This window comes from Sparassis crispa, assembly GCF_003851025.1.
Source record: "Sparassis crispa DNA, contig_000008F, whole genome shotgun sequence".
Lineage (NCBI taxonomy): Eukaryota > Fungi > Basidiomycota > Agaricomycetes > Polyporales > Sparassidaceae > Sparassis > Sparassis crispa.
The window spans coordinates 1,648,315-1,669,853 of NW_020939755.1; the positions used below are offsets into that span (position 1 = coordinate 1,648,315).

At 53.0% G+C, this 21,539-nt stretch overlaps 6 protein-coding genes across 6 annotated transcripts; 2 read left to right on the forward strand and 4 right to left on the reverse strand.

Annotated features, from left to right (window-relative positions):
• Positions 1–209: 209 nt before the first annotated feature.
• On the reverse strand, positions 210–1,475 carry SCP_0905680 (Lipase; the record flags this gene model as incomplete). The annotated part of the gene is made up of 7 exons (XM_027761800.1): positions 210–331; positions 396–564; positions 624–712; positions 763–848; positions 908–1,021; positions 1,075–1,144; positions 1,208–1,475. The coding sequence occupies 7 exons, from the start codon at positions 1,473–1,475 to the stop codon at positions 210–212; spliced, it is 918 nt and encodes a 305-aa protein (XP_027617601.1).
• A 564-nt stretch (positions 1,476–2,039) lies between these two features.
• On the reverse strand, positions 2,040–3,090 carry SCP_0905690 (Cell polarity protein; the record flags this gene model as incomplete). Its single annotated transcript, XM_027761801.1, has 6 exons — positions 2,040–2,160; positions 2,229–2,469; positions 2,524–2,626; positions 2,699–2,848; positions 2,924–3,005; positions 3,071–3,090. The coding sequence occupies 6 exons, from the start codon at positions 3,088–3,090 to the stop codon at positions 2,040–2,042; spliced, it is 717 nt and encodes a 238-aa protein (XP_027617602.1).
• A 293-nt stretch (positions 3,091–3,383) lies between these two features.
• Positions 3,384–4,621, reverse strand: SCP_0905700 (lipase; the record flags this gene model as incomplete). Its single annotated transcript, XM_027761802.1, has 7 exons — positions 3,384–3,496; positions 3,552–3,720; positions 3,780–3,868; positions 3,921–4,006; positions 4,056–4,169; positions 4,230–4,299; positions 4,354–4,621. The coding sequence occupies 7 exons, from the start codon at positions 4,619–4,621 to the stop codon at positions 3,384–3,386; spliced, it is 909 nt and encodes a 302-aa protein (XP_027617603.1).
• A 1,674-nt stretch (positions 4,622–6,295) lies between these two features.
• On the forward strand, positions 6,296–8,565 carry SCP_0905710 (glycoside hydrolase family 5 protein; the record flags this gene model as incomplete). Its single annotated transcript, XM_027761803.1, has 16 exons — positions 6,296–6,393; positions 6,452–6,483; positions 6,545–6,605; positions 6,654–6,707; positions 6,764–6,833; positions 6,900–6,974; positions 7,032–7,132; positions 7,184–7,208; positions 7,272–7,419; positions 7,508–7,781; positions 7,836–7,928; positions 7,989–7,995; positions 8,050–8,095; positions 8,148–8,302; positions 8,354–8,409; positions 8,463–8,565. The coding sequence occupies 16 exons, from the start codon at positions 6,296–6,298 to the stop codon at positions 8,563–8,565; spliced, it is 1,398 nt and encodes a 465-aa protein (XP_027617604.1).
• An 806-nt stretch (positions 8,566–9,371) lies between these two features.
• SCP_0905720 (hypothetical protein) lies at positions 9,372–12,056 on the forward strand (the record flags this gene model as incomplete). Its single annotated transcript, XM_027761804.1, has 3 exons — positions 9,372–9,812; positions 9,867–10,550; positions 10,611–12,056. 3 exons carry the CDS (start codon positions 9,372–9,374, stop codon positions 12,054–12,056), a joined length of 2,571 nt encoding a protein of 856 aa, XP_027617605.1.
• Positions 12,057–12,868: 812 nt separating this feature from the next.
• On the reverse strand, positions 12,869–19,428 carry SCP_0905730 (hypothetical protein; the record flags this gene model as incomplete). The annotated part of the gene is made up of 10 exons (XM_027761805.1): positions 12,869–13,125; positions 13,182–13,663; positions 13,719–13,858; positions 13,914–14,593; positions 14,660–17,703; positions 17,758–17,939; positions 17,991–18,125; positions 18,179–18,886; positions 18,944–19,137; positions 19,197–19,428. The coding sequence occupies 10 exons, from the start codon at positions 19,426–19,428 to the stop codon at positions 12,869–12,871; spliced, it is 6,054 nt and encodes a 2,017-aa protein (XP_027617606.1).
• Between the last annotated feature and the right edge of the window lie 2,111 nt (positions 19,429–21,539).

Sequence of the window (21,539 nt, forward strand, 5' to 3'; positions counted from 1 at the left end):
TACAAAGTACCTAGAGGCGTTCTCCGAGCCCAAACGAAGGTGTGGATCTCCTCAACTGACCGGCCAAAGGCCGACCTCGGAGCTATGAATGAATCGGTTTGCCGAAAATAACGATTGCCTGACCACCAGTCGGTGGACGAGTCGGAAAAGAGTGTGAATGAAAGTCGCCATGCTCGTTGCCAGTTGCCAGTGGGATCAAAGTCAAACCTTCAGCTAGAACAGCTGGAACTCATTGTGATGCCGTAGTATGGCCCATCATGGTATGCGGTGTCCCCCTCGAACACCGTCGGCACGTCACCCACGATGCACTCCGTGTTCGAATTATCCTGACCTGACCCCACCAATGGTAGGCGTGATCAATGTCATCAAAGGTCGAGCGAGAGGAGACTGCTCACCGGGACATGCAGCCCACGCGCCAGAGTTCAGGATGTGCAGTTCGCCTGCGGGGTGTACGTACCCGAGGAACTCGCCGGGAAGGATTGGCACGACATCCTGCCTGTTGTTAACGTGTGAGACCGCAATTGGATGGGCGTCGACGTAATCTGCGAACTCTTGGTTGCCGACCTAAGGGACGTCAGACGTAGAATGGGAGAAGCGAAAAGGCAAGTTGAGGTAGTGCATACCCGGGGGAGACCGTACCCAACGAACGTATAGGACGCATCTGGGATATGCAGCGGGAGGTAGATCGCATCTAAAAGCGCGACCGCTGCGCCTGTGAAAGAGCATCAGACGGCGGTATCAGATAGTGCACGTTAAGCTCACCGAGAGAATGCCCCACTATCGTGACGCGGCCGACGCTGTATGTCGACATCGCCTCCTGCACTGCAGCCAGGACAGCTGTCGCGGTCCTGCGTACACATCAGCATGGCCATTCACAGATAAGAATAGATATCGTAATATCGCGGACTTGGAGTGCTCCCTCGCGAACCCGCTATGCACCCGCACGCTGGAGCTCACGCCGGGGAAGAGCGACGCGTCGAGCTGCTCGAGAACGATATCCGCATCCGTGAGTAAAGGTAATCTGCGATTAATGCTGTCAACCTCAGTTCAGAAGCTCTGAGAGTGCCGACTCACATCGCCTGGGGGTTCGTCCCTTGATGCGACACGATGACGGTGTCCAGCGCAGGATCGTACCCCACAAACCCTGCATACCACCCATGAGCATTTGAGAAACGAAACACGCCCCAAGAGTGACTATATTGCTCACAGAATTGCACGTCACTCCCATCCCCGCCCGCCGCAATGGGCTGGAAAGCCGGATTTGCATTGCAGCTCAACCCGCATTCCCATGCGAGTGTCTTGGACGGCGCGCAGTACGCTGCGTTCGCATACCACGTGTAGGTGGTGTATGACTGTATCTGAGACGCAGCGAGCGTGGGGATCGTCTCACCCCGCCGCCCAGATGCTGGAGCAGCTACGGCCGCAAATGGCAGCAGGATCGCCAGCACTACTGCATAGAGTGGGGAGACGAGCATGGCGAGTTACACAGACCTGCCAGCGGGCGATGACTAGATAACCAAGAAAAGTGCGATCTCGAACTTCATTTCGCGAAGTGCCGTGCCATCTCCCAGGAAAACAGGACGGCCATCAGATTGGACAGGCGGGCACTGGAAACAATAAAACAGCCATATGTATGCGGTTCGTTGTGATGATTCAGGCAAAGTCAATGGCTGCCACGCGAGTGACCGTCGGCGCGGGCACGTGGCGATAGGAACGCGTCGCGTGTACTTACTGCGGAACCGACGCGTTCCTCCAGGCCTGTCGTGGTCGACAAGAGAACTGTGCGCAGGTTGACAGAGATCATGGAACTCTATGATCACACCGTTTCCTGACATTGAACAGTTCGACTGATGAAGGCTGCTGGATGAAATGAAATAGCGTTCGTCTGTGCGAATCTACGCTGACAATGATTCCATGTAATCGGCATAAATGACATGCCATCTGACGTGCCATCTGATCAGCGTCAAGGGGCAAGATCAAGAAATACATACAAGCTGTCGATACCTGTGCAACTCACAGTCGTCATGCACAACTGGACATCACATCTCCTCCTCATCGAAATTGATATCTTCCACTGGGAAGTCACCAACCTTGACCCTCTCAGGTCTCACAAATACGCCAAAACTAGGCCGGCAGGTAAAATACCGCTCGCCTTGTACCCTGTATCAAAGCGCAGTCAGCAATAATGAGAAAAACTTCGACGTGCACGATAGAGCAACGGGACTCACGAGCCATCGTTCTTCCCTATGGGCTCATCGTACTCAATCCCAATCCACAACCCTGTCTTTGCAAACTTCGTGGCCCCGACGAACCGTACCGTCCCGCGCTTGTGGAACCCTTCCTCGCTCGTCTCGACCTCGCATCGCGCGCCCACTGGGAGGTCTAGATGTGGCACCGAAACCGTCTCCTCCTGATCCTTGTCCGCGAAGCGTCCAATCTTATGGCGTTGCTTGTACGAGAGGACTGTGTCTGTCTCATAGAACAGGATCAGCTGTGAATGAGAAGACGAGATGTCAGGCGTACCCTGTCGTTGTGCATACTCGCCTTCGCTGAGCTCGAACTTCTCCACCTGCGAGACGTCGCTCAGCTGTCCGGTGAAGGATGTGGCCGGGTTCAAGTCCGTGATCTACGCAGCATCCGCACGTCAACTTTGTTATTAGTTGAACAGCCGGCAAGCGCTGCGCTGCGATGAACACACCTTCAGGACCTGCCAATCTTTAATCCCATAGAACCCCAGCGGTCTGCTGTCGTCATTCAGACCACACAGTGCCTCCGAATCATTCTCCGAGTTGTACAGCGCGATCGATTGGTTCTGGACGGGGATCCCGGTTATAACCTCGAGCTTGTTCTGCAAAACACCCCAGTGCGGGAGCGCAGACGCCCTGTTCAGCGTTCAGTCTCATTCACAATCGACCTGATGCACCTTGAGCTGCTGCACGGTAATGTGTAGGTCGAACCGCCGCTCTGAGCGCGTGTCGGGGGAGACGACGAAGACATGCACTGCGCTGGACATCGTGGTCAGTGGGCGCTGGGGAATCTGAACCTGGCTCAGGCTGAGCGTACCACTTACATTGGTTTAGAGACTCTCATTTCGTATGCTGACGACTGACCAAGAAGCGTGCGCTGGACTTCGGCGTCGACAGAATGAAAGTGTGGCTACGAAACAGTGTCACGGTAACGCGTAATGCATTAATGGTTGAAGATGGCTGTCAACTTAAGCGCCCGTGTGGTTAAAGTAGGCGACTAATGACACCATTTCCTTCATCATCTACTACGATCAGTGACAAGAAACAGTAAATGTACTCCGGCACTGAGTATACTGATCACCGATTCTGCCTCATTGAATGATCGTAATTGAGTTCTCCAATTCCTGAACATTACGCTCATCGACAACCCATTTCGACACCGTTGTACGGTCCGTCGTGGTTGGACTCGTTGCCCTGGAAAATTGTGGGCACATCGCCGACGATGCACTGCGTACTCGGGTTGTCTTGGCCTACAGGGCGAGGTCAGAACGCATTGCGCGGAGATCCACGGGCGTTGGGCATTACCTGGGCACGAAGCCCATTCACCGTAGTCCTCGATGTGTACTTCGCCGGAGGGGTGCACGAAATCGAGGAACATTCCGGGGCAGATGGGAATGGGGTCCTCCTCGTTGTTAATGTGCGTCACAGATGTGGGCTGCGCGTCGACGTAGTTGGCGAAGGCTTGGTTGCCAACCTAGGACAGGGAGCAGTTAGAAGACGTGACGTACGCTCTGTCTCGATGCAATTGCTTACCCGAGGCAAGCCATACCCGACGTAAGTAAACGTCGCACCAGAGATGTGGAGAGGGAGATAAACGGAATCTAGGAGGGAAATTGCAGCACCTGCAAGAGATGTTTTACACACGGCGTGCCGGTAAGCGTGGACAGAGGATACCGAGGGAGTGTCCCACCACCGTCACATGGGTGGCACTGTAAGTTGACAAGGCCTTCTGCACCGCAGACAGAACCGTTGTTGCAGTTCTGCGATATTCAAACGCCGTTCGTTATGATAAAATGTCCGCCCACTCACTTAGCCTGCTCGTTAGCGAATCCACTGTGGACCTCAATTGAGGAACTGAGACCGGGGAAAAGAGTAGAATCTAGATTAGTGAACACGATATCGACATCGGTGACCAGAGGCAAACTGTAGAAGGGAAGTCAGTCATACAGGACTCTCAGTGCTACGCACAGCGTTTTAACTTACATCTCGGAGGTATTCGTTCCTTGGTGAGACACAATGACGGTCTCCAACGCCGGATCATATCCCACGAACCCTGTATGGTTATAGCTCGGCACTTCCACCAACGACATTCGTGAAGTTCACTCACAATATTGGGTACTATCACCGTCGCCACCAGACGCGACAGGCTTGAAGCTAGGGTTCGCATCGCAGTTCGTTCCACAGTTCCAGGCTAGCGTCGATGCCGCATTGCAGTAGCCCGTGCTGGAGTACCACGTGTAAGGAGTGTAGGTATCGATCTGAGTCGTCGAGAGTGCGGTGATCGACTGTCTCGCCTTCAGGCCTGGGGCGGGCACAGCGTGGACGGCATATATCACAGCGAGGAGGGCAGCGCTGACCTTCAAGTTAAGAGGCATAGCGGCAAGGTTGCGGGAGCAAAGCACAGGTCGTGTAGTTGGGAGACCTGCATGGCATGCAGATACGTACCGGTTTATATCAGAATACAGGAAGGAACATCAGTTAATGCATCAGCGAGGGTGCAGCGGTTGAGTCTTGCGGACAGCGGAGCCGGCGACGCCATGTGCAGAGGACACAGCCCTCGACGGGCCTACGACGAACGTTGATGAAGAGGATATGGAAGACTATTGGAAGTACCCTTCTGCACGTGTATTGGGTTGTACTGGAAGTACATGTAACGGCATGTAACACTCGCGGATGACAACTCGGTGAGAATACAGATCGGCATGCTAAGACGCATTCAGACCTTCTTCCAGTGGCACCTGCATCGCAACCATGCTGGACACGTGGGAGTGCATTCAGTCGAGATTGCGCAGCACATGAGAGGAGATTGCTCACCTGTATCCCGACTTTGATAAGTGGACCAACGTCATAATTCGGGATGCATATCCAGACCATGGGGGAGAGCCATTCCGACGAATGTGGGACATTTGATAGTCTGGTATTGTCATGCACCGTGGCAGCATAAGTAAGGGACCGGTTGAGGATGCTTCAGAGATAGGTGCGATCAGGTCATATGGAACGTGGCATAGAACCACTACCACTGCGAGTGCAAGGATGCCTATCATGATTACCCATCCAACGAACTTTCGTGTTTGTGATGGTAGTAAGGCGTTGGTAAAGGCGGGTGGTTCAGTAGCTTCTGTGGAGCTGGAAGGTGCAGGGTCCAGTCCGAATATATGTTATCCGGGTAGGATGTTCTTCATGCAAAAGGAACATAAACGTGGCTATCAGTACCATGAACGTTCAAACGTTCAAGTTTATTCAACGAGGGGAACTTGAGGACGGTCGGATGACCCTTCACGGTTTGTCCCGCTTGGTGAACAGCCACGTGCTCGTGAGGCTCATCAGGTCGATCTGATCGGTTACCGAACGCTTTCAATCCGCAAGTCGACGGCCCACTGTTTACTATGTATTGAATTCGTTCGAACATCGTTCTTTCATCGACAGTTGCTTCTCCGTGCTCGCACGTCCTGAAGATTATGCACATTGCGCGTCAGCGGGGAGCGGTAAGGGTTATGGCTGACGGTTCCGACCGCGACCTTGGCGACCTAAATCGAAGAAACTGCTGTACTGTTACACTTCTCTTACGTCGATTGCCAGTCCAATGGGAGAAACAGCGGCGTCTATATGTAGACGAATTTCGAAAGAATCTTGACTGTAGGCTGCAGCCACACATGCGTCTCTCACAGCCTGGAGCTCTCGACGTCCTTGGACGCCGCGTCTGTATCTATTCTCGCTCTGGAGAGCAATCACTTGACTCTGCTCGGGCCTGCCGAGCGTTGACGACGTGCTATTGCGAAGCGGGAGGCAAGTACGGACCGCTTCGAAGGCATCTTTCTTGAGCTTCGGATGTCATGGGTTCGTCTACACTGATCTTGCCCTGCACTACGTACCCAAAACGCTATGTGTATTTTGAAACATGGACTCAGAGCAACTTGTCCCGCTCCCGTTGTGACCGTGTAGGGGCCACAGCGGACTTCTCTCTCTCGTAAGGGCTGTGGCTGACACGGTCCGCTTCGAGATATATATGAGTCGCTCTGCTCTTTGAGCCTTGCGTTCCCCCGGACAGGATGCGCTCCTTCTTCGGCCTCGCTGTGCTGCTTGCCTCGCTCCACTATGTTTGCGCTGGCCTGCCGAACAAAATCTACGGCGTTAACATTGGCGGGTGGTATGTCGTTTGTTCATAAGTCCGTTCGCAGATGATTCTGACAATTACGGTACGTCAGGTTGGTCCTAGAGCCGTGGATGCTCCCTGCTGGTATGGCTCTTACGCGTGCGCATGTTGACGTTGCTCTAATGTTCTGCTTGTTTGACTTTAGAATGGCTGGAAATGGGTGGAGAGATCTGCTCCGATTGTTCACAGTGTATCGGCTCAGAGTAGTAAGTCGGACGAAGTATTTTCCATACGGCACGCCTGACTGGATACAGTGCGTACGTCAAGGCCTACCCTGACAGCGCCGACGAAGCATTTGCGCAGCATTGGTACGCGAATTCTTGTGTTCTTCAGATGGAACCCCGAAGTCGACGATTAAACACAGGTCTACTTGGTTTACGCAAAGCGAAGTGGCTACCCTAGCTTCCTACGGCATCAATACTGTTCGCATTCCAGTGCGTGAAATTAGTTCTGTCATGGATCCAGCCTAAAGTCGGCACGGAATATGCTGTGTACCCCAGCTTGGGTATTGGATCGTTGAACAGCTCGTTGATCGGGAAACTGAGTTTTACGCCCGTGGTGGAATTATGTACCTGGTGAGTGATATGACATGTATTCACCGAATAGATGCCGAACTTAAAGGCACGGTGTAGCAACAAGGCTTGAAATGGTTGCAAGACGCCGGCATCCAAGTGATCCTCGACCATCATGCGCTTCCAGGCGTACAAACTAGCGACCAGTCATTCGCCGGAAAGTAAGTTTCACCTGAGAGACATGCTTGGACTATTGCTTACGTCCCTACTAGCTGCACATACAACGTCCAGTTCTATGTAAGTTTCTCTGCGATACCGGCATCGTAGAGAACGATCGGCTTGAGGTGACTCTGCTTCTAGACTGAATACAACTACCACCGTGCGCTTGTGTGGACCGCAGTGATGACAACGCTATCACACCTGGACCCCAACTTTGGTTCTGTTTTAGCCATCGAAGCCGTCAATGAACCTATCATGGACGCATCCGAAACTCCGGGCTACGGCACATGTAGGTCCACCCACATCACCCCTGTCACGCTCATCCGGAACTCAATCTTGATCTATGAATCTAAAAATCTGAAATTGTATCTGCATAGTCCAGCAATACTTTGTGGACACCGTCCGCGCGGTGGAGCTCATCCTCGGGATCCCCGTGCCCGGCCTGGCGCTCGATACGCCTGTCGGCACTACAAACATGAGCGCGGCGCTCGTGCAGGTTGGGAACTCGAGCAGCATGGTGTTCAACGAAGAGGTGAAGTCGGCGCTCGTGGAAGCCGCGCCAATCCTCGCCGAGCTCGCTGTGCAGCTCTCCGTCCCGGCGATATTCGACTTCGCCTCGGCGTCAAATCAGCGGGAAGCGCTATGGACGACGTAGGGCTGCCTGTTCCAACTTGAGACTGGTACTGATGCGGGCTCGGTTCCCAGGTTCATGGATGTGAATTGGCAGCGTGACGACCCTCCGAATCCTGCGTATGCTGCGAAGGGGCCTCAGGGATACGACAACCATTTGTACTACAAGTGAGGATCAGTGTTAAGCCTCTTCACCGTGTGAGTAACGATTGACGTGTTCTCTACTAGCTTTGGGGTGAGAAACTTCGTCCACGGATGGTCAGCTGTGATGATACTGACGATCTCCCAGGGTGTGGCTGATCCCAATCCGACTGCATACATGGAAAGCATCTGCAGTACGCCGTTACTGTCTGCGTGCACCCCGTTGATTAAGTGGCATTTTTTCAGACCTCCAGCGCGTCCAGGCTGACGCGGCGCTCGGCGACAGCCCGCTCTGGTTCGGCGAGTGGGGCCTCCCGACGCAGTTCAACGCGACAGACCAGTTCTTGTACCAGTGGGCGGACGCACAAAAGCTGGCGTATAGCGTGGGCAAGGGCTGGATAGTGAGTCCTTCCGCGTCTGTGTCCTCCCATACTAAGCCGTGCTGGGTGTAGTTCTGGAACTTCCAGGTGGAGATCTCTGAGCTAGCCGGAAACCTCTCCAGGCAGTGGTATGTCCTCTTTCCTACTGTTTTGGTGGTGATCAGGATTCACGGTGATGCAGGTCTTATATCGAAGGCGTGAAGCTTGGATACTTTACGCAAGACCCTGCGGAGTACCATAATGCCAGTGTCTGCGCCCCATATATAAGTGCTTCATCTACGTGACCAGTGGGGGCAATATTTTCGTATCTTTTTTGTACCTATTGTGATATTCGGGATACTCGAAGGGAGTTGCGCAATATGGAATACCCGCTGCTATCTTCATGAGCTGCCACTGTCTGGCGACGCTTGTGGTGTGAAAAGTACTGCAACGTCGAACGTACAAAATGTGCATGGAAGTAGACTCGGAGCAGGTACAGGAACTCGCCGATGTCTCGGACGGTTTCAGACGACAGACATAGGCCAACTGAGAGCGAAAAAGAACATAAATATTGAGACCCGTAGGTCTACCACTCCGGGAAAGCGTGTCATCCTTGTGCAGGGGCCATGCTAATCTTCTCTGCATCGTTCCAATTTTTTCGTATGTCACCCCGAAGGGGACATACAGTAATGCTGGGGCTGGGTGGCTTTGGCATTGTTTCTGCATTTTGTTTCGGTCGCGGGTATGTTCCCAGCACGTGACCGACGCGTTTAGCATTGGCGCGTCTGCGACTCAACGTCGATCGATCGACTGTCGCTGCTTGGCTGCTGCCCGTCCGATCTGGAATGACGTGCCGGCGACACCGGCGACACTGCGAGTGCTGTCGGTGGCGTCGGCGGCTGACCGGCGCAGGAGGGTATAAGTATCTGACCGACGGTTCGTTTCCCCCCAGTGCCCCTTGCTTTCGTTCGCTATCGTTAGAGACTTAGACCCAGGTGGTCCTTCACATTCACCTTAATCTATTCACTCTTTGCGACAGGATCGCCTGATACTTTCTTTCTCTACCCACTTTCTTTCCAACTCTACTTCACTTCGCTATCCTAGTTCCACCATGGTCGTCCTCACGCCCCGTTTCACTCTCCTCGCTGGCCTTGCGTCCATCGCTGCACTCTCTGTTTGTCCTGCACCTGCTGCTGGCGCTGCCATCGAGATCCGTTCTCACCACGATTCGGACTCGTCAGCCCCCTCGGCTACCTCGACAGCCTCGACCTCCTCGACCACTTCTCATCACTCCACTCATACCAGCCATTCACACTCCTCCGATACGACGACTGCTTCTGCTAATGCGTCGAGGTCATCCAAAGTGGCGCTCTACCCCAAGCCGACTCTCCCTCTTCCGGCGCTCTTTGCTGCGAAGAAGGTCAGCCAGTCGTCATCAGCTGGTGATGGTAAGGAGGTATCCAAGGGCGAGAAGAAGACCGTTCAATCTTCGTCGCACCATGGCTCCAAGATGGGTGAGGATAACAAGGGGGGGAAACACCATAAAGACAAGGCAAATCTCAATGCCCTCTTGTTGCGGCGGACGCTCATTGATGATGCTTTACAGAGAGCCCCTTGGGACCCCCTCGATCCTCTCCTCCAGGTCGGCGGTATCTGGATCGGAGATCGTCCCAATGCCGCCCCTCAACAGCAGACGCAGAAGGAAGAGGTTCACGTTGAAGCGGGTCCCCACTCCTACGAGTATGAGATGCTCGAGAAGAGGCACCGTCATGGCCATGACAAAGTTGTCGTCAATGGTAATCACGACCGTGTGCATGTGCGCCGTTCTCCCTCGCCCGAACCGCACCACCACCATGATGGCCACGACAGGGTGGTGGTCAATGGTGACAACGACAACGTGCACGTCCGTCGTTCGCCAGAGCCGCACCATCGTTGGGACCATGACCATACCAAGGTAGTTGTCAACGGTGACAACGACCACGTCCACGTTCCAAGGGAGCCGCACGACCACGACCGCCATGGTCACGACAAGGTGGTCGTGAACGGTGATCACGATCATGTCAACGTGCACCGGAGGGATCGTGACTCGTCGATCTACGTGTCCAGCGAGCATGGCGACTCGTATATTATCGCTCATGCTCGTAGTGACGACGATGTCAATGTCAGTGCCAACGTCCGCGTGTACGGTAGGTATCAGGATCATGACGGCGACCTCGACGCTACTGTCCATGTTCGCGTCAAGCGCGATGATGGATCGATGCAGGGCGTTCAAGGCTCAATCGACATCATGGTGCGTATCGATCGTGACATCGGTCGATCTTGCGAACCCTAGCTAACCCAGCATCTGCAGAGTCTGGTGGCGAATTCTACCATGGCCCAGAAGATTGCATCGCTTGTTCTCTCCCAGCCGGCAGACAATAGTACGAGCGGTTCCAATTCCACTACGAACTCGACGAGTTTTGTCCTCAACGCGTCAGGCTCAGCTCAGACTCAGATTTTCTTGACCGCCGCCCCCAGCAATATGTCCAACTCTACGAACGCCACTGTACCGGACGGCTCGTCGTTCCACAGGGTCACGCTGCAGATACCGATGTTCGATGCGGAAGAGGCAGCGATAAGGCCCTATTGCGCGACGTTCGACCCAAATCCACCTGTGCCGTCTCCTCTCACAGTGGAGATCTGCATGGAAGGCAGCTCCGACGACCCGCACAAGAGCCAGATCTTCGCGTTTGACCCTTTCACCAATAGCCTCCGCCCGCTGTTCACGGAGTACGACGCGTCTAATGGCCTGAACACGACCGCATCGGCATCTATTGCTCCTGCTGCTAATACCTCGAGCTCAGCTTCCAACGCGACCTTGACCACTAGTACGGCGCAGAGCACGGCAACGCCAGCGAGCGATATGACAACGGGCGTGGCAGATCTGTCCTCGGGGACGGCGCTGGATGAGGAGTATGGCGACGCCACGCGCCCTCCTAGCCGCGCAGCGTTCGTGAACACGTTCGATGCGACTCCCGGAGCGGGATTTGCGCGTAATGTGACACTCGTGTTCACCCCGGCTGCACCGGAAATCGCTCCAGCTCAGACGCAGGACTTTGCAGCCGATCAGGACGATGACGCGGATGAGGATGCTGGTGCTGACGAGGATGCTGGTGCTGACGTGGGTGCTGGCGCGGATTCTGACTCGGACTCAGACTCGGACATGACTTCGACTGCTTCGGGCTCTTCTTCTATGGCTGCGATGGTGACTGCGACGGATTCGGCCTCTTCAGCGATGATGACAACGGCGACGGCTACTTTCACTAATGCAGACTCGGATGCGATTGCTACGACGTTCTCGGGATCTGATGGTTCATGGACAGCTATGTCTGCGACATCTTCTGACTCGGCTTCTGCACCGACGGACTCAGCGACGACGTCGGCGGGCCAGGACGACATGATGGCTGCTACGACCTCTGGATCTGCGTTTGCGTCTATGACCTCGATCCCGACGTCAAGCTCGGCCTCAAGTTCGATTGCGACCGCAACTGCGTCGTCGACTGCTGGTGCTCTGGACGTCGAAGTGTTCAATCCCGACGCGTCATCAGCCCCGTCTGGGCCGAGCACTGTGCCTACAACTTCTGCATCCGCACCCACCGCCACGTCGACGTCACCCTCGGACCCGGTCGCGCGTGACGTAATCACTACCACCATCACCACGACCAGCTGGGTGTCTTCCAGCACTGCGAGCGCGACCCCGGGTTCGGTGCCGTATGAGTGGATGTTCCGTGAGGGCGTCATCGTTGGTGAGCACTGATCTGCTATGTGGAGTTTCATAAGGGTGGAGTTCCTATTTTTTTCTGGTTGGCTTTCGCTGTGCTATCGAACGCAACATACATTACTACCCTACGGTCGTGCGCCTCTACATTACGCACATATTATGCCTTATGATTGTACGAATTATGATTATGATTATGATTATGCGTACTATATGCGCGGGGGAAAATTTGGATGGTCGTGTTTCGTTACCTGGTTCTCGCATGAAGATCAGAGCTCTGCTTGGCGAACGTTCCCTCGGCCCTCCCCCACCGTCGTCGTGGTGTGCACGGATACTCTCTTTAAGTATGAAGATTGCGTCAAAACGTCAGTCTGCCTGCGGCGATGAGTACTTCCTGGCGTAGAAACGCGCGTTGAGCTGCCGTGGGCCAGCTCAATCGAACTTCAACCACATTCTCCTCGTCACTTGACAGTAAATACACCGCTGCGCCGACCTCGGTATGAGTTTTGTCCGAATCTCGAGAGTCGAGACTCGAGGTGAGCTAGCCTCTTGCTACTAGACAGGTGATCGGCTCGAACCTCTACGATCCCGCTCGCTCGTCACGGTGGTCAGCGAACCCGAGCCTGAATCCTTTCGTCCGACCAGATTGTTTTCGACGTTTGCCCACATATGTTTGCCTATTTAGCAAGTGCATCTGTATCGACTCACTTCGAAAATTGTATGACAGAGTGGGCATAGCAAGAAGTGTGAATATTGCCAGAAAACGATCGAGCGTGGCAGCGTCACCACCTAATACGTGATCGGGTCGCAAACGCGGACAGCATATAGTACATTGCGCCTACATCGCGGACTCAGAGAGACGTCACGTCTTGTACATGTGCGTATCTCAAGCGACTCCCAGACATCTCCATGTTCCAGTTGAATCGATCATTGACATCGAATCCTGTTTCCCTGAGAGGATATTCCACCGTTTTGACCAGACGCCTCAGGCCTGACACGTTCTGCTGCGTAGCGAGGTCATAGGAGCCACGGTACCTCAGTTTTCTGAGCCGCGCGAAGAACCGCGCCTTGAGGATTGGCTTGACGGAGGCAAGCAGTTCGCCCCCCACTGTTGGAACCATGAGTACAAGTCTGACACATCAGAAGAATACGTAGAAGCCCTACATGCCAGTCCAAATGATTCAGCAGCGCCTTCCCATGCCGCTTGCCCCAGACCCTCATCCAGCGGTTTTCCCGAATAGATGTTGGATGCAACGGTTTTCACCATATTCTTCTCCATGCCCATGAGAGTGTTCGTAGTGAGCCTAAATCCGAAGCGAACGACGAGCTCTCTGCCCACTTTTGACGTCAACAGAGCACCTCGGGAGCCCAAGACCTCTGCCAAAGTCACCGCGGGAACGATAAAATCGAGAGCACCCGAGATTCCTCCCGTGACGGCACCAGCCGCAGCGCCGATGCCCATATTGACAAAGTAGTCTTTGTCGCTGTAGGAGCCCTTGCGATGGTCGAAATCGTACATGAGTCCAGAGACACCGGCTCCTAGGGCAGCCCCAGCAAGAATCCCAACACCGATCGCCACGAAGATGTTAACACCTGGTACAAACATCAATCCCACTCCGAGAGCGATAAGGAATCCGTCTAAGATCCTACGAAAGCAACAAACATGAGAATCTGATCTCAGAGTCAGTCATGATGACGCACCAATGCCATTTTGGTACGTTGCCGTTGAGATCAATGAAATTGATTGGATCATTGCGCGAAAAAGAGTACATGTTGAAAGTAGAAGGTGAAATTTCATTCAACGACACTGGGTAATCATCGAGAGTCAAGAAGCGTCCAGCCTGTGTTGTCAAAAGTAAGTGGCCTAACAACAACTCCTTCAAATTGGTGACTCACATCCGGATCATAGAATCGGGCACCGAAGTAGTAGAAGCCTGCAAATTGTTCTTTGCCAGAGTATTTGTATCTGGCAACGTCAGGACCATCGATAGAAACCTTGCCAAATCCATCGTAGTGGTATAACGTCACTATATTGCCCTTCTCATCGGAGGCTGCAACCGTGCTGCCTAGATGGTCCGTGTGGTAGTAGTAGACGACTGGGCCATGAGATCTTTCCTTGACATTTCCCTTCGTCGTTGAGAGCGAGGCCCGGCGGTAGCCATGGACAAGGTAGGATGTGTGAGTTTCCCTTCCAGACGCCGACACGGTAACTTCGTATGACTGGCTGGGATACATCGTGACATCTCCATTCGGAAGCACCGCCTTGATCAAGTGACCACTGAAGTCATACACGAACGACGTCTCGTCCAGCTGTACAAGCCGCCCGTTAGCATCATACTTCATTGTATTCTTCTCTATCCCTGCACCATTCGACTTTGAAATCAAGTTGCCATCAGGGGAATAAGTGAAAGAGCATTCTGTGTGGCCATCACCGCCGGTTATTTTGGACAGTTGCCAACCATCGTTGACGAACTTTCTACCGCCCTTGGAGGTAATGTTACCACTCTGGTCGTAGGAGAACTCTTCGGGCTGTGTAACAAGTGAAGACGAATCAGAGAGGAGTTGTACGAGCTGGCCTGAGTGGACAATCCGGAGGGACTTCAGCACAACCAAAAGCTTTTAGAAGTGACGAGCATTCGCACCTGCATTATTGTACTGGAATGAATTACTGGAGGTTAAAAACTGGCTTGTACTACGTCCGCGGCCGACACTGTGATTGGCGATTCTACTGAAGGCATCGACCTTCCAGTCCTGGCGATGTAACACATTGCTGCCCTTCGACAGTATACGGCTGGCGAGCATACCACTTTCCATGATGGAAGATGTGGACCTTAACCCGTTTCCGAATTCACAGACGAGAGGACGAGAAAAGACGTCTTTGAACTCGTCGAGGGCGATCCAAGCCCGGGTAGTGTTGTCGGTATCCGTGAGCACAACCCGGTTTACTGATTCGCCGTCCCCATAGAAGGTTCGAGCGATGGTAGTACCATCAGGGTTCGTGGTGCGTAGAAGCTGGCCGAAGGGTGACCATTCATGAGATGTAACGAATTTGTGGCCGTCGAGTGAGAGGCTGTGCGTGATTAGCTTCCCGCGGATGTTGTAGTCAAACTGGTAGTCGATACCCTTCGAAGACGTCACAGAAACCAAACGTTGTTTGGTATTTTGCCCTCCTTTGTCATAGGTGTAAGTCAAGGTCTCGTCCGCTGTCGTCCTCGAGATTGGTCTCTGGATGAAGTCCGATTTGGTCGTGGTCGACAATCCAGTAAGCTTGTTATAGACAGTAGTTAGGCAAAGGTCAACATCGTATTTGGCGACGAAATGACTGATGTCTTTATTCCCAGAGTTTGTGAGACGTCGTTCGGTGGCACGCGAAAGACCATCCCAGGTTAGAGACAGTTGAACATCTGAAGGATCTTTCATGCGAACGGGCCTTCCCAAGCCATCGAAGACCGTCTGGATGCTTTGCTGCAGCTCGTTCGTCGATCTAACCACGAACGGCTTGACGAATTTGGAGGCGGAAGGCTCTGGGTTGGGCAGGAACTGGACTTCGCGGGTGCTGATCTGATCCGTGGCTTGGTTTCCATCGGATCGAGTTTCCGTGATCTTGGATATTCCTGACTGGAACTCATACCTGGACGTGATTGTGATGGGCGACACACCCGAAGAAGCGGGTGGTAGCGTCTGCTTGATCACGCGAGAAAGCATGTCGTAGGTGTACCTCGTGAATGTAGGCACTGAGCCGGCGAAGTAATCTCGAGAGCGGGCGACAACTCGCCCAGCCCCGTCGAACTCGACATCCGTGTAGATGAACGCAGAGGGATCATCGGGTCGAGGCCTCTCGCTCCTCCACTTACGATTGAGGCCGTCTATATGGTCCACAGTGTCCATCCAGCTGTCCTCGCCCGCTCTGAGTTCTGTACGAATCTGAGACAACTGGTAGAAGTCCGTGCCGTCGACGTAGAATGACTGCTTCTCGACAACACTCATCCCAGAGTGGCTGTCTCCCTGGGAAATCTCTTGCATGCGACCAAGTACATCATAAGTTGTAGACGTAGTGAACCCGTTCGAGTCTGTGACCGAGACCGGCTTGTCGTGTACCAGGTCAAAGGCTGAAGTCTCCTTCAACGGAGGACCGTCGGCACTAGTGTAGGTCAATGTAGCGACTGCGTGAGATTTGGTTTCATCATATGTGAACGAAGATTTAGCTGGCCCTGGCCCCTTGACGATCGTCTCATTCCCAGTCTCGTCGAATTCAAAGATCCGAGCCAACCAAGTGTCACCGCTCACCCAGCTGCTCACTTCCTTGGTAGTCTGCGTGTGCGGAACGAAAGCGTACTTGGTTTGCTTCAGAACAACGCCGTTCTGCTTGACAACCTCCAGCGTCTTACTCCCGAGGACCCAAAACTGCTCATTGTTCTCGAACGTAGACTGGATAGTGAACGCAGGCATCTGCAGCTGGGGAGACTTGATGGTGAGATTCGTGGCGTTATTGAAGGCGTCATATGCATATGAGACATCGACTTCGTAAGCAAGCGCGCCGGCTTCATAGGTGCTTTCGAGGACGCTGCGCAGTCGAACGGAGCAGTTATTTCTTGCGTTCGCCCGTGTAGTCTCAAAATTGTACCTGTTGTCTTGTAGCAGCCGACCACCAGACCTAATTTCCACTTGGGACACGTGGCCAGTAAATGGGTATTCCTGCCGATAATGTGTCTTCTCGGATGTTCCGAGCACTCGACTAGACTTGGTAATCTCTTCGAATCCAAGCCAGCCTCTTCCGTCAAAGTTTAGTCTTGCGTTAGCGTACTTGTAGTTGGTTTGATCAACCACATCAGGCTTGGCTGCACAAGGAGTGTTGTCAAGTTGTTTAACAACCCAAGAGGGAAAATACATGAGCTGTGAGCGGCCGTGCGCCGTTTCCTGCTGTGTCGGGGACGAAGTGAGCGTGGTGCTCAAGGACACATTACGCGCCATGGCGTTCAGAGCAGGCAACGGAGACTCGGGCGTGCTGTCTGTTCTGTAGATTGAGCCATCGCTGAGAGGAGCGTATGACACCGAGATGCGGGACCCAAGGCCGTTTTCGTAGCCAGATAGAAAATCTAAGGGTTGGGAAGACGAACACATCATCGGAGATATGGTAAGCTTGCCGCGGATGTCTATGGTGTTCAGCAAGCAATCCGCACGTCCGATTCCGCGAACATCGGACCACATCACTGAGGTGGATGACTTTCCAGGCTGTGCAACATCTTCCGTATTCACGAAGGTGTTATTGAAGAAGCGTAGAACATTGACATTAGTCTGCCTGTCTCCGGATAGCTTCGTGAAGGTATTCACGAGATCGACTGTGCCAGTCGAAGTGGTCCTCGCCAGGGTAAGATGTCCATTATACGCGATGTTGGTAACCAACGGCGAGGACGGCAGTAATAAGGAAGGACCAGTGCTGCGTAACAGTTGGGTTGAAAGGTAACCGTTGTTGTCCGAGACTGCCAGGAGACTTGTCTTTCCGTCTTCGTCTGCAGGGTAAGGCAAGAATGTTATTGTCGATTTCCACAAAACGGCCTCGCCAGCTTTTGTCAAGCCATCGTCTTGCCGGTAGCAAAGCCTTCCATCCTGTGACTGTAGCAAGTCAATCTGGCCAACGGTGCGCCCACTCTTGATTTTTGAGTAGATAACGAAGACATCCTCAGCGCTGAAATTGGAAATAGAGTTAGATCACGGAAGTCCTAGCTCAGAAACATCGTACCCATCGCCGTTAAGATCCCCGACAACGACATGAAGGTTCTTCAGACTAACATACGCAGGTCCGTCGCGAGGGGGCAGAGCTGTAAACTGCTTTCTGTCCGAAACGAACTGGACAAATCGCACATTTTGGCGCCCGCCGCTCATGCGGTTGTATATGTATACCAAACCAACTTGGCCATTACCCTAATGACGAATCAATATCTTCAGAATATCGCAGAAAGCATGAAATTATACCTCGAAGTCACCGGAGTGAAAGTGTCCGCCCATAGCCTCCGGTGAGAAGGTGACAGGCTGTTGAGGCTCGTAGCCTTGTGGAGTAGAAAGAATGACGGTAAGAGTGTGAGACGACATCGTCGACATGATATGAAGCTGCGCAATAGAACTAAATATGAAGAGAATACCTTGGGAACAAGATTGCGCACCAAATCAGTTTTCCCATTTCCGTTGATATCCAGCGGTATAATTTGCTTGGGAAAGGGCAAACTATCGAGTACGGAGTCGGGCGAAGAAGGAATACGACCATCATCGTCCGCGATATGCACAGCAAGATGGAGTTTCTGGTAACCAGATCGGATGCGCTTAGAAGCGATAACGAGGCTGCTCCTCCCGCTAGCATTGACGTCCAGAGGAAGTACCTGAGCATTCGGATCCTCGGTTTCGATGGTAACAGCCCTAGATGGATCGAGTGGATCGAAAATGGCTCGGTTTCCATTGACCCAGTCGAATTTGAGCGGCCTGACGGACGCTCCCGACGGATCGGAAAGAGCGACATTGATCAAGCGGCTCGTACCTGTGACAGGAGCCTCGTCGTACTGAAGATGATGCTTGTGCACAAAGTTGTTCTGCACATGTGACGAGATGGAGGTCAACCGCTTGTCAATGGAAACCTCGTAGCCACCAATATATTTGACCAGCTTGTCTGGGCGCGTCTCATACTCGAAGGTGATCCGGCGCTGGTGGGCCATTCTCGAAGAAAGATTTCCTCCGTAGTTCAACTCCGTCAAGTAAAATGCGCCTTGTCGAATATCATTGTTGTAAGAATAAGTGACGTAGTTTGAGAACCCGTCTGAACTTTCGGATATTGCCCACACGCGCGTCCCCGTACCGCCCTTCGCCTTTATGTTGGAGTCCTGACAACGTGCGATGTGAACTTTGGAAGAGAAAAATATCGACATCGTAGAACGTACCCGAGTATTACCAAATATACGGGTCGTACCATCAGGGAGATGCTCGGTCCAATATTCAGGATTGGCTGGGTCAGATCCCTTGGCAGTAACTTTCGACCATTGCTCGATTTCAAAGCGATACTCATTGCCGCCTATAGAAACCAGACGCTGACCGTCAAGGGCAAACCGGTCGTTCTTGTCATAATTGATCACGCCTAAAAACAGAACAGATAGAGTGTGAATCTACAACCACAGGATAGAGACACGCACATACCACGAAAGCCATCCTGTGCCACGGTCGCAGGAACGCGCTCGATCACAGATGCGCCCTTAATAACCCATCCTTTTCCGATCGCAGAGATGTTGGTTGCGGCAGAATGGTAGGACAGAGATATCTTCGGGGACACTTTCGCCGACGGGAGTTGCAAGGGAACATCAAGAAAGAGTGATCCATTAGGATCCACGGTGTGTTTGATGGGAAGCGTTCCTACAATACTGTTCGCCATGATAGGATTCGGGTCAGGCTGAGCTGAGGAAAACTAGTTCGCGCAGTCCTAAACGTGAGCGATGGATTTATGCCTCCAAGGGATACTTCCATGCAATGATACGCGCCGTCGTTCGAATTCACCGTGAGGCGATCCTTCCTGCCGCGTGCCCTCTTTTTGATTGTCATGGAAGGCGAAGCGATCTACTTCTACCAATCCCGCGTGATGCTCCAACGCTGGCCGCTTACGTCCCTGAACAACTGCGATCGATGTTCACGTTCCCCTTGATGACTAACGATTAGCTTGCGTAAATTAGATATCTAACCAAAATTTGCGGAGACCTGCTTACCGATTCGAAGTCCTAAATATGCGAAGTAAGATGCAGCCTGCTGGTCAATTGAGATGATAAGGGGGGCGTAAGCGTTTCCCGTCTTCCCAGCATGCTATGTACACTGAGTAAGTGCGAAAGTTGCGATTACTTCGCGTGTGGTGGTTGACAACCTCCACACGAACCAATCAATGGGGTAGATTGAACCTGCCAAATTTGAAGGCTTGCTTTCATCTGAAGTCAACAGGCGGCCTGAATCCAGCTTCAGAGGAATTGAGTTACTCATGACAGTACGCAGTGGCACGCGGCAGCCTTCTCCGAGATAAATTGAGTAGCGTGAACTCGTGAGGTCTCTTGAGGTTCGGCATGTGCACGGGATGCGTCCGAGATTAGGTTTGTAGAGACATATCGTTCGAAACCGTCCTTGACATCAAGGACAGTGCGAAGCCGGACGAGGAAAGTACCTGAATGCTGTGTCAAATATCAGCGCACAAGATACGCCTGACAAGGCCATATGCGAGAAGGAATGGAAAGTGCAGGTATTGCCTAGTTCGATCCTCCCTCAGATTAGTATCTTCTTCTGATAACTAACCTGTGGTTGCCTGAGAGAGGGGATAGAAAGCCGCCATCGAGAATCTAAGTACAGACCAAGTATGGCAGACTTCCGAGTCCGAGTGACTCCAGGCTCTGTCGTAGTGCGAACGGCGGGCACGAGTGACCTGTGACGGACTGCGACATTATTAATAAAATCTGGTGACGGAGGGTGACGGGCGTCCCGTTCAAATGGCGATCGCGCTGATGCAGCCTCTGGTCCATGCCAAGTACTGTCGATCCGATGTCCAGGTTCCTCGGCGCCCTCAGAGGTGCACGCGTGCACGCGTTCACTCATCATATGTCATGGCTCGGGATATTCAGATCACCTGAATCTCTTGGGGATTGTCCAGGAACATTCAGCTTGCATTCTTGCATTCAGCGAAGATAAAGTCCCTTTGGTCCCCCCGCCAGCACACCGGTGTAGCTAGTTCACTGACTGCGTTAGTATTCGGAGCTACCTTCCGCCCCCACGCCCACCTTTAGAAATATATTGCAGCTGGCTGAGCGTGGTTGTCACATCGACTTAGGCGTGCCGGGCATCGCAACGCAAGCCATTTGGGTGCGTCGACAATGCAGCATTCTCGACCTTTGACTTATTGAGGAAAGTGTGTTCGCTTCCTATCATATAACGGTCCTTCTGTGATGAACCAAACAGCCTCCTACGGTGTTGTACGCCCAGGCTTTGCTACAATTCGAGACCGTGACGAAAGACCTACAAGCTGGTCTGCCGAACTGCATTCTGTTCCCCGAAGTACCTGTTCATCTGCAGCCCCCATTCGATACTCCTGCTTATCGACATCTTGAGCCCGCATACTGTATATAGGCACGCAAGTACGCGTAGTTGACCCTTCTGTATGAGCGATTGGCCAGTGCCACTGCGACTGCCACGAACTACGACGTGCTTGTGGTGTCTTGCCTCGCAAGGCGGCTGGCTGCGGACTGGAGGGTGAGCTTGTTCTCCTTAATGATAACCACGAGGATGTTCGCGACTGGGTGCCCGTTGGCTTGCTCCATGCCGCGGGAATGTACACCTACCGTTCGTGAACCATCGATCATGCGGTCACTGCCACTTCGGAAGAACGGTAGAGCGTACAATTGTCCTGCTGATGAGCTCATCCCCCGTGCGCATGTGGCCAAAAAAGGGGAGATGAACCAGCTTGAATCTGAATCTGTATTCATTCGTATTTTATATTCCACCACGCTGAGCACC